The sequence below is a fragment of the Antedon bifida genome, chromosome 11 (genome assembly GCF_963402885.1).
Source record: "Antedon bifida chromosome 11, ecAntBifi1.1, whole genome shotgun sequence".
NCBI lineage: Eukaryota > Metazoa > Echinodermata > Crinoidea > Comatulida > Antedonidae > Antedon > Antedon bifida.
This window is the reverse complement of record NC_136236.1, coordinates 5,419,481-5,432,278: the sequence shown is the minus strand read 5'-3', so window position 1 is coordinate 5,432,278 and position 12,798 is coordinate 5,419,481. Positions and strand designations below refer to the sequence as shown.

The window sequence follows — 12,798 nt, the reverse complement described above, 5'->3', positions numbered from 1 at the left end:
TTTGATTACCTGTAGAATACTTTATCGACAAATTCTTGATAAATTTGTGAATTCGTATTGCATTGTATTATGTATATTGTATGTTCTTCGTCTCTGCGATTTTCTAATTTATATACGATGTCTCAGCTAGTAATGGTTATTTCCAATAAAATATGCATCGTGTCTTTGTTGGGTAAATTGCTAAACCGTTACACAATACACGGTAAACGTTATCCGAATTTTAATATTCCATCATAAATATACCGCACAATATGGGTTAAAGTTTGTCTCTTTATATATGGATTAAATTAATCATGATTCTTTTAATTTTTTAATAGGATTCCCACTGGACAGATCTCATTAATAGTGCACATCCCGAGGGCGCTGTGCCCCTTTCACCGACGTCCTCTGAAGCGGAGATTAAGCGGAGGGACCACGTTTGGGAAGTGTTTACGAGCGAATGCAGCTATTTAGTCGACCATCTTCTTGTGTTAAGAGATGTAAGTAATCAAAATATCAATATTAATCTTCTCCAACAATGCACATATTTATAGTAATGTAGTCCTAATGAACTCTCTTTCACCCCAATATCAATCCCTATTTAGACCCTACCCATATCCTACCCCACCCTAACCACACCCTATTCCAAGCGACGGAGCTATTTTACTGCCGAAAGCGTGGTTCCCACTAGAGGCACAACGCAAGGACGTACGCGCAACGCAAGCGAGTTGACCAATGACAAGCCACTGTTCGAATAATCCATCGCTTGTGATTGGTCAAACCACTTACGTTGCGTTACGTCCTTGCGTTGCGTCGCCAGTAGGAACCAAGATTAAGAGATAGACTTACGTAGACTCAATGGTTGTTTGTATTTTAAATTTTTACAGAATATTTTATTGATAACACTTAATTGAATTACCATGATACAACTTTTGAACCTTACGTATCTTAGTGCATGCATTAATGGCGTATTCATACTACACTTGGCAGGTTCATTTTACTTAGATTGATTGCTTACACGTTTGTTTTATTGTATGTAGGTTTTCCAAGAGTCGATTAAAGCAGTCCAATGTGAAAACCACCTAATGTACGTCGAACCGGCTAAATTATTTGCTAACTTAGACGTTTTATGTCAGGTAAATTTCTATATTTTTTTTGGAGATGCCAAATTTTAATATTATACTCTTTTCAATGGTTTCCAAATCCCGTTAACATATTAAATGATATATATACATAGTAGAACCCATTCCTTGGGGACGCCTCTATACATTGGAACTTTCCAATAAAGTGACACTTTGAACAAGAGAAACTGTTGTAACATTACGGACAATACCTATTCAGGGGACACCTCTGCCAATGGGACACTTTCTACTGTAGGTGCTGCATTGTATATGCATTGACAGAGGACATTTTAAACGAGTAGGCCTATAATTGTTTACGGTGAAGACGGTTTTTTTTCGGTGGATTTTCCACATTTATTACACGTAAAGAATTGGTACCATGGAGGTAGAGATTTTTACTTATATGCGTGCTATACCTCCTTGAAAAAATACGTATGTTGTTTTACATTTAAATTGATATTTCGATTAAACTAGCAAAATATGAACATACATTTCAAATCTCTTCATTTTCCAATCAGCTGTTTCGTTAATATTATAAGAAAATGAAACATTAATGGCGAGGTTATACTGTTTATTCATTTGAATTAATTATTCAAGATTTAAAGCTCTGTCTAACCTATCAAACTTTATGTGACAAAAAAATGTGATGTGCCCATATATAGACACGATGATGTCACATTAGGCCTACTACCATATTTGGACACATAACTCTTTTTGTTGTCAACCTAGTATGATAGTGTGGACAGAGAAGGAAGTTACTACGCATAGGCCTACCTGTCGGTTTTTATCCGGTGCGCATCAAATTAAAAATTAAATGCTTACTGTTGTTCAATTAGTTGACGCATTATGAATGTTTAAATATTGATGATATAATACTTAAACTCTTGTGTAGTAGCTACTCACTCAAGGTGTATCCAAATAATGACCCCTTCATATCTAAACACTTACCTTGTGATATCTAAATAATAAATGCTAAAGAACACCACAAGTGACGGGTAACATCTAAATGTGTATTAAACGTGTATATCTAAACACTAATGTGTAATATCTAAACACTATGTGCATAATATCTAAATACTATGTGTGTAATATCTAAACACCATGTGCGTAATAATTAGGCACTATGTGTGCAATATTTAAACACTGTGTGTAATATCTAAACACTTATTTAGAGTGCGTGATATCTGAACACTATGTGTGTAATAAAGTGCACTTTCTAAACACTAATAAACGTATAATATCTAAATAGATGGTGTAATATTTAAACAATAAATGTGTAAAATCTAAACACTAATATTTAAGCACTACAATTGTAAATTTAAAAACTATAACTGTGTTGTCTAAAAACTAAATGTGTAATAAACGCTAATAAACATCACAGGCGTTAGTAATAAGTGTTCATTTTCTTTAATGTACATTCATCTTAATTTGTTCATTTAGGTGAGTGAGTCATTTTGTCAAGATCTGTTTTTGATTTTACGTGGAAAGGTTACATCAACCGAGTTTGGTCAACCGGAATGCGTGGTATCAGCATTTTCAATGGTAAGAACATTTAATTGTTGTGTTGGCTTACTTCCGGAATATTTGATACGATACCATAATAATTTATTAAGCTCTGTCTACACTATTGAACTTTATAGGACACTATTGAGCTTTAGTTGCCCCTGACCATTGTGCTTTGTTTCTGTTCTGTTCTGTATCTTTTTAGTGGTCGAATAAATAAATGAAATGAAAAACAAAGTGATATGCCCATATATAAACACGATGACGTCATATCGCTACCATATTTGGACACATCACATTTGTTTTGTCACATAAAGTTTGATAGTGTAGATAGACCTCAAGAAGAACAAGAGCATTTAAAAACAACGCTATAGTCGGCATGCACGTACAAGGGGTAGCCCTCTTCATCGTCAGGATTGGTGGGCCTACCTTGAAAAATGGCATGACACTACTACAATGTAGGCATACAATAGTTCAGTCAACAATAGAGACATATACAATAAAGCACTGTTTATAACGTTAATAATAATAATGACATAGAGTACGGTACCAATGTTAACGAGGTGAAATATGTTACATAATAACCTTACATAACAATTCTAAAAATATTATTAACTCCTATTCCGCAAAAACACATCGTTAGCATCAAATACAAGTATATTATTTATAGCAGTATAAGTATTATTTTCACAATGAACAACTTACGGAATAGGATCAAAATTCTATAACGGGAGACATTTGAATAATAGTTAACTAAATATACAATTTTTTATAAGTATTTTTAAAGCTATAAAAAGAACGTTTACAATTTGTATTAAAAGATACTTAGTTCTATAGCTTATAGTGACCGTGTTATTCTCGGTATAGAGAATATAAACAAAAGGATTACCAGATGACGTCATCAATGCATTTTAAAGCTAGTTTTCTGATGAACGACATAATTTACCTTTCGAATCATGCCCAACGCCATTAGGCTGTATTTGATGAGCACAATCTGATAATTTTACACCCACACGTCAAGTTGATCAAATGTTGTCTGAGACATTCTATATTTGAAGATGGACTCGTGGAACTATTGATACATTCCAATTCCATCCAACAAGCAGTTTTGCATCAGTATAAAATAATCACAATCATCAAATCAACATTGATTATGATCGTGAGTCATCCTTGACACCCCGTCACCTTCACCCCCGTCACCATCACCCCCGTCACCATCACCTCCGTTACCATCACCTCCGTTACCATCACCCACAACCCCCCCCCCCCCCAATCCAAATGCCCCATTCTCAACTTATCCTCAGAAATTATTGGTCCTTACGAACTTTATATTAGGCTTTTGTCACGCATATTATTATTATACTGTATATAAAGTAAATAAAATATAACAAAAGTTAAAATGCATTATTCATTGATTGGCATTACGTACGAATATATTAAAGCTCTCTGTCTACACTATCAAACTTTATGTGACCAAACAATGTGGTGTGCCCATATATGGACATGATGACGTCACACCACTACCATATTTGGGCACACATAATAATAATAATAGTTTTGTCAAACTAGTTTGATTGTTTAGACACATCTGTAAGGTTGAATGGTATTATACAGACATTAAGACAGCCATAGAATATAATTAATGATGTTCTTATTAATGAATATAGCCTAATTTATCATTAATTGTGAATCATTTGTTTTTTTTTCTACTTAGTTCGACAATCATGTGTGTCCTCCTTATGAGCGATACTGTATGAACTATTCAAACGCATTGCACTACTTAGAATCTCTGAAGAAGCGAGAAGATTTCCAGGAAGTTGTGAGGGTATGTACACAGATTTAACTTATGTAGTTATATGATACAATCTTTCACTGGTTATACTAAATTGATTAATTATAATGTCCAGCAGATGTTATAAAAAATGATGTTAAATATTCTTTCACTGTGCAAATAAGAGTGGTTATAAACAAACGTATATACCGGTTTATTTCATACAGTAGTATGTATTATTTTGAACACCGCTATTCTGTGGACAACCCCAGGGGACACGTTCTATTATTAATTAATTAATTTAATTTCTCGTTGTTTCGGAATTTATATCCATAGAAATAAGTATATTTGACTGATTTAATTTGTTTGTATACAATACATCTTGACTTAAACAGTCATTTCCATCTATTAAGCTTCGACTCTTCGGAGAATTGACAATTACATAACACAATGAGGAGCAATTTATTTTGTATTTCTTTATACTGGGCGACTGCTTAAGGCAAAGACTGGTCTAGCTCCTAAAGGGTCCAGTTATGATGTCATTGGTTATGTATATAGGCCTACTACTAGTAGTCCCGAGGTATCCCTCTTCTCATCTCGAACGATGTACTAGGTTCTTTAAAGTAAACACTGGACAATGTGTTTTACCTTTCTAGTGGACAATCCTATTAATATATTATTTGTTAGATGCCGAAGGTTTCCCCTTAATAGGGGTTTTACTGTAGTGACGATGTTGAATTTGAATCATTTACAATATGTCAAATGTTTTGTTTTACTAGTGGTGTGAGCTGAATCCTAGATGCAAGCGTCTCCAGATGTCTGACTTTCTGGTAGCTCCCATCCAACGTATCACTAAGTATCCAATACTGTTGAATGATATACTCAAGAGAACGACAAGTCCAGCTGATAAGACTGCACTTACAGAAACAATCGACAATGTCAAATTTGCATTAGGTAAGCAAGCCAATGTTTGCAGTTTACTGGTCTGTTTTACCAGGGAAGTTCACTCTTCCCTTGTTTTACCCGGGCTTTACCCACAAAGGAGAACGCGAAAGAAAGCGAGGACTGTAGACTAAAATTGCTTTAGGCATAACCTAGAAGATCACCTGCTGGTTATATAATATTAACCAAAATTGTCATTAGCTAGGCCTGTTTACTCTCACTTTCTCTCTACTTATATGTAATTTTTAAAGGGCAGTTCAGGAAAAGGTGGTTTCTTTCGAACCCTACGAACCCAATGGCCACAGGCCTAGATAAGTACATAACTCACAGAAAGTTGATAAATATCTTCTCTGTTTCATAAACGAAACAGTACTTAGGTATACTAGCCCTGCCACGTAATTGGGACCCACAATTGTAATTGTCCATTTATGATTCAATTAAATGACCATTTTTCTAAGTGGTCAAGTCAAGCTAATCAAATTAAATTAGTGTTTTTTTCTTCTGCCAAATTAGGCCTAATTAATGTATTAGTTTTTTTCAATGTAGACGTTTATAGTTCATAGTTCATAGTTCATGAGGTTGTCACTGCAATAACCAGTGTGTACTCAAAGAATGATTGCTATTGCTAAATATTAAATAATTACATTACCGAAATGTAGTTAGCCTACTATAGTTACTGCAGTAACTGCAGAAGGAGACGAAGAAGAAGAAAGTGGTCTTTTAAAATTGGTACAGACGAATTCAACTAGCCTTAAAGCCCTCTGGGCTTATTTATGTTTCTCCAGCATAAGTGCATTCTAATATAAAACTATCATGTTACTTCACAATGATGTATCTTATAAAAATAAAATTGAATTGAATTGAAAATATATTGTTAATTAAATATTTACTAGATACTTAGTTTATAGTTTATAAGCATGATTGTACTTTATTATTTCTTTCATTTGGTAAGTTAATTGCCGTGTTTGTGTGTGTTGAAAAAAACGTTTAAACTATAAAATTGGAACAGTAACATTTCGAGTTCTCAAATTCTCGAACTTCTGACGTTTGGGAAATCCTAATGTCTTTACTGGTAACTAATTTGATATAAACATTAAAAGTAACATTTACAAATGGCAACCTATTTCTGTGGTCATAATCCAATTTCATTTACCTTAATCTACTTTCTTGGCGTTAGAGCTAAGCTTCGCAAAGTCGGCGAGAGATTCGACAGTTGAAGGAATATATTTTCAGATTAGCAGACTAATTATAGAGTCTATATAAAATGTCATATGAACAAAAAGGCAATTTTAGAAGATGTCAATATAAAAACATGTTTGTTTTTGTCTTTTTTAGGAGAGTTAGAAGGAAAGGTTAGATGGTTAACGAATTTTGAAAGGATGAGAGAATTACAACATATGATCACGTGGACAATAGACGATCAAGACGCAAAAGCCATGCTTCCAGAGGTGAGCTATCAACGACATTACTATTGCGCTTGCGCGACCTCTAATTTGTGAATAATTCATGAGGCAAACACTGTGGTGTGCATTAAACATTCAACGTGTTTTATTAATGATGGTAGTCTTATGTAGCGCCTAATGTTTCTAAGCACTTTACACACAAAAATAAACTACGATAATAAGATAGCCAAAAAGGAGATGGAGATGAAAAGCAACCATTTTTACCGCTAATAGTGTTATGGTGATGACAGTGGCGATGATATTGATACAGATAAAAAGTGTTTAAGAAGGGGTTGGAGACGAAATTAGTGATATGTTCATGCTGATGAAGGGGTTTGTGAAAATATGACATTTAAGGCGATGATGAAGTGATATGGTGATATTTTTTTTTTTTGTTAATTGAAATGAAATAAAAGATAATAGTATATTGATGATGTTAGTGACAATTGGTGATGAAGAATCCTTTATCTATCCTTGTATGTTGAATAATGTTATGTAAATGTTGTATAAATAAAGTTACTACAATTAGTAATTTAAATATAATATTTCACAGTTTATGAAGAACAGTATATTGGAAAAGACACGCAAATCTCTGAGTAGTTTATTTAGTGGTACCAAGAGGGCGCTCATCTACGAAGGCCCATTAATTCTTACGGACAGTGGAAAAAACATCGATATCTATGCATTCATTTTTGACGATATGTTTTTAATGACAAAAATTAAAAAGGTAAGCGATTATTATTATATGAAGTTTTGTAATGTAATTGTTATAATAAAATGTTAATACAATTCCAGGAGCAATGTGCAAACCTTCCCTACATGTACAGGTTCTCCAGGGACGTCGTGCACCGGTTGTTCAGGGCTGAATTCATCCCTTGTTCCATAGCTGCAGTCATCAATTATCTAGGGTTACATGGACAATTTCTCCAGGGGCTATACCTACACATTCTCCCGGGTTAACACACATTATCCAGGGGCTACATACACATTATCCAGGGACTACATACACGTCATTATCCAGAAGCTACATACACATTATCCAGGGGCTACATACTCATTATCTAGGGACTGCATACATATTCTCCAGGGACTACATACATATTCTCCAGGGGCTACATACACATTATCCAGGGACTACATACACATTATCCAGGGGCTACATACACATTATCAAGGGGCTACATACTCATTATCTAGGGACTGCATACATAATATTCTCCAGGGACTACATACATATTCTCCAGGGGCTACATACAAATTATCCAGGGACTACATACATATTCTTCAGTGTCTACATACACATTATCCAGGGACTACATACACATTATCCAGGGACTACATATTACATATTCTCCAGGAACTACATACATATTCTCCCGGGTCAACACACATTATCCAGGGGCTACATACACATTTTCCAGAGACTACATGCATATTCTCCAGGGACTACATACATATTCTGCAGGGGCTACACATATTTTCCAGGGGTTACATAAATATTCTCCAGGGGTTAGATAGATATTCTCCAGGGGTTACATACACATTTCCCAGGGAAAGTGGATGTTTATAAAACTACATTATTTATTTATTTTTTCCTTTGTAGGATGCTAAGAAAAAAGCGAGCCACTTTGAACGTTTATCAGCACAAACCCATACGCCACCAGTACCGAGAAGAAGAGACGGCATGATGTTTCACGTTTATAAACAACCAATTCCTTTGGATCGATTGGATGTTGTAGAAGTAAACTCGAGGCAAGCACAAGGTATGGAAATGGACTACAATTTTAACCTCTTCTTAGTTTAACTCGCATATCATTTGTTTTGTAAATTTCTTGTATATTGGAACTAGGAAAGGCAATTATAATGTTTCAGCAAAGAACGTAAAGCCGTTGGTCCAAATACAACCGATCCTACTGGACTTAACTTATATTTATTGTACCTCTTCTATCGATCCTAAATAAATTACATAAATTATCACTTATAAATTTAACTTAATTTCTCTTTTCAGCGAGTGGAATGAAATATGCTTTTGTCATGATGCACACGAGTAGATACCAACAAATATTAAGTGTATACACAGTTATGACGCCAAATGAACACAGTAAAGTAAGTATGAATAACTATTATGAAGCTCTGTCCACACTATCAAACTAGTGTGATGTGCCCAATTATGGTATTGATATTCCCAAATATGGTAGTGATATGACATCATTATGTCCATATATGGGCACATCACATGTTTTCACATAAACTTTGATGGTGCAAAACGAGCTTAAAACCCCCTTTAAGTGGACACATTCGGGACACAGCAAAGTGTGATTTTAACAGGGTAATTGGTTGTTGAGTTAAAACCTATGTTGCCTCTCGTTTTCTTGACATGAAAAGTGTGGTTTCCCTTGAAATGGGTTTCGCAAAAGAGGTAACAATAAAAACACGTAGGCTGAACGTTAAATGTATTTATTTTGTGTTTCTTTAGCAAACGTGGATTAAGGAATTAAACAAAGCTAGAAAAACAAGATTGGACCAAATGCGAGAAAGTCACCACGAAGAACGACGAACGAAAGATCGCAAGAAAACACTCTAAAATCCAGAATTGTTCATACAAGTTGTTATGCTGCATTGGGGAATCTAACGTTAAACTCTGAAGCCAACTAGAACAAAACTCGCACACGAGACGTTTACCTGAGAAAACTTCATGTACGCGTGTTACATGCGAGTATGTAAGCAGGTGTAAGTTAGGTTTACCAGTTTCAAGTGTGTCACGTGAGAGGAGTTTACGATTTTGGTGATCAAAATAAACTGCTGTGGACGCAACGCCAGGTTTCACTCGAAAAATACACGCAAGTATGCCACGTGAAAGAGGTCTGTGGATGTAACCCCAGTAAGAGTGTACTGGGTTAACCAGTTTTACTCGAGAAATACACGCCACGTTGTCCTTTGAGAGAGATGTACGATGTAATGGATGCACTCGAAAAATACACGCAGGTATGTGGCGTGTTGAAACAATCTTCTATACTTTTGTATTCTCTTTCCTTTCAAATCTATTGTTATAAACAGGTGCAATATTGTATTTAATGAATAAGATAAAAATGAAAATTGTTTCTCAAATTGAGAAAATCAGAAATAGAACAGTGATCAATAAGTGCTATAAAAAGTTTATTTTGGACTTTTTTGACGCGTTAGAATATTTATTATAACTTATCCTATTCTAAATGTAGACGACACATCACAATGTTCTTTCTATATAAGGTATACATAAGCAAGATAAATGTATTCGATTTAACCTGTTTTATATTATTATTAATAGTCAATTCTTAGTTTTAACCGTATAATGAAAACCCTATTTTTGTCAGATTATAAACCCTATTTTTGACTCTCTACGGATTTGTATTGTCTTTAACAATCAACATCTAGAGTTTTTTCATTAGCCGTGTCATCATAGAAGATTAGGAGAGTTGATTTGAATTAATGGTCACGTGCGACGTTGACGGCAGACGAACGCAAACTAACTAATACCCGTATGTTTCAAATCTAACTCGATTTGACACTCGGAGCTGGTCTCTGAGATTCTACTGCGTTGTCTAGTTATTTTCTCATTATGCAAACATCTTTGATAGATATACAGATGCTAGTGTTACTTGGATTTACTGTTTAAAGGCCTACTTTGAATTCGGCTACTAAAATTTTAAGAAGAAAATGCATTAGGAAAAGATCTTTACTGACGTACGTTTTAAAGTCGCATAGCATCATATTCCACATCATATTGCTTTTTATAAGAACAGTTCCTAAAATAAATGTAATTTAATTGTAGTTTTGACGGTCGAAACAAGATAAAACATTTTAATGTTTTTAATTAGCGACTAGTAATTATCATATTCTGTGAATGTTATCACTCATTAATCCGTATACAAATAGTATATGCAAATATTGCATTATAATTATATTATAAGAACTATCTAATATCGAGCTTTTGTTCTCACAAGGACGTAAGCGCGACGCAAGGGAGTTGACAAATGACAAGCGACAGTTCGAAAATCCCTTCGCTTGTGATTGGACAAATTACTTTTGTTACACTCTTCTTTGCGTCCTAGTGGGAACCACGCTTAATACATAAATACACCTGTACTGCACGGACCAATACGGTGACGACAGCGATGAACGGTTAACTATGAACGGCGGCGACGAAAGACGAATTGAATACGACATCAAAGGCCCCCGTACGACTAGGATGATGATAGTGACAAGTGTGAACATTATCATACGGTGACTGAAAACGGTTTACACGACGACATCGACGGACGGGAAACTAATTATGTTGAGAATGAGAATGTTCTCGGTCTGTTTCTACGAGCAGCGGCTACAAAGAGTTGGGTTATGCGCATGCGTATTAATTTGTTATATACCGTACCCAATCACAGTTCAAAAATATTCTATTTGCCCGAATAGATTCGCCTATTGGAAACAGACGTTAAACATAATATGTCTATTTAAGTACAGTAATGGTTCTGCCTTAGTTTCTTTTGAATCAAAAATAAGTTTTTGTAACAACTGCATGCTACTTTACTATGACTATGATCATGACGTGTTGATGATGACGTACTGATGACGTTTTAATTTGTATTGTATGACGCAATGCCACATATTAAGACGTGTACTACATACCTACTCATGTTAACAAACTTATGCGTTCGTCCTACGCCTAAGTTCGTCTGTAGGCATGCGCAGTTGTGGACGCTTTTTGATATTTAGTAGCGCCGTTGTTAGGTTTGACCATTTTAGTTCATTTGTTCAATATTGCTGATTGTACAAAAGAAATCCACATATTATTACTTATTTATAATGTTTAATGATACAAAAGGCATTTGTAGAAAATACGTACATGTTTTGATAGATGGAAATTGCTGGTCAATTATCCATTTTTATTTTTATATAATTCTAAGAAATTTTGACATTTTGATGTAAACAAACTAACGTAATGCTACTGTAATGAATTGATAGAAGCAGTACTGTTAACATGATACTTTACAATTGCCTCGCGTGTAACACGAGAGTGTAAGTGGGTCAACGACCAGTTTTGTCTAAACCAATCGGGTGCTTTTAGTTTGCGACAACCGACGACTAAACTACGTTACGTAATGATAATTTATAATGCGCATATAGAGTTATTGTGACGTGTGTCATCGCTTGTCATATTTGTTATGGTTGCCAGGTGATGACCTATGACACAACGATTGACCTGACCTAGCTCGGTATTCGCAAATCGAAAGCTCCCAAGTATTATACAATAATACAGTACAACTGTAATACTGATGCTACCCATTTGTGTAAAGTATTTTATGTTAACAATACTGCTTGTTATGTATGTTATGTACTACATTGGTTAATGCTATCCTTACATATATGCATTATAAGTACTGATGTTCATACGCACGGATTAAAGGTAGCGTTACGTACGCCGTAAATGTATATTTGTCTGTGTGAACATACAGTCACAACTGATGTATTTAGTGATTAACCAGGCTACGAAAGAAAACATCTTTAATTATACAACAAAAATTGTTTCAAAATTAAATTTACACTTGATACTCTTATTCTATGTTTATTATTTAATTAATTAAAATTACCATATATGGTTATTTAAGCAGCGGTTTAAATGAATGTTACTATTTTTGCCAGGTTTTCGACAAAATCGGTATTTTGGCATAAATGCTACTATAAATGATTACTATAAATGAAAAAGATGATAGTACAGAGACATTTTTGAAAAACGGGCATTTTTCGACCCTTTTATTTTTGGACATAAATGGTTACTATAGCACAGCAAACATGCGCAGAGTCGAATAATGGGTTCTGCGCATGCCAACTATGCTATAGTAACCAGTTTTATCGAAAAATAAAAAGGTCGAAATTTGGCCATTTTTGGAAAAAATCCCTGTACTATAGTACAAGGAAATTTTCGAAAAATGGGTATTTTTCGACAATTTTATTTTTTGACATAAATGGTTACTATAGCACAACAAACATGCGCAGAGTCGAATAA

General features: G+C 34.6%; 2 protein-coding genes across 7 annotated transcripts in view; both read left to right on the top strand.

The window, feature by feature from the left end:
* Nucleotides 1-12,349, top strand: part of LOC144856347 (pleckstrin homology domain-containing family G member 7-like) — a 115,551-nt gene extending 103,202 nt beyond the window's left edge. For 5 of the 6 annotated variants that reach the window (XM_078714333.1, XM_078714332.1, XM_078714336.1 and 2 more), the window contains 10 exons: nt 318-479; nt 1,020-1,115; nt 2,541-2,642; nt 4,318-4,428; nt 5,154-5,328; nt 6,652-6,764; nt 7,312-7,485; nt 8,362-8,521; nt 8,767-8,864; nt 9,235-12,349. In XM_078714333.1, the coding sequence (XP_078570459.1) occupies nt 318-479; nt 1,020-1,115; nt 2,541-2,642; nt 4,318-4,428; nt 5,154-5,328; nt 6,652-6,764; nt 7,312-7,485; nt 8,362-8,521; nt 8,767-8,864; nt 9,235-9,342 (1,299 nt within the window). In that variant the 3' untranslated portion in view covers nt 9,343-12,349. The remainder of the gene's footprint in view (nt 1-317; nt 480-1,019; nt 1,116-2,540; nt 2,643-4,317; nt 4,429-5,153; nt 5,329-6,651; nt 6,765-7,311; nt 7,486-8,361; nt 8,522-8,766; nt 8,865-9,234) is intronic. The other variant, XR_013614916.1, reaches the window with a different exon arrangement.
* The window catches only part of LOC144856385 (caveolin-1-like), a 237,281-nt gene that overhangs the window by 124,553 nt on the left and 99,930 nt on the right, over nt 1-12,798 (top strand). The gene's annotated exons all lie outside the window — the stretch shown is intronic.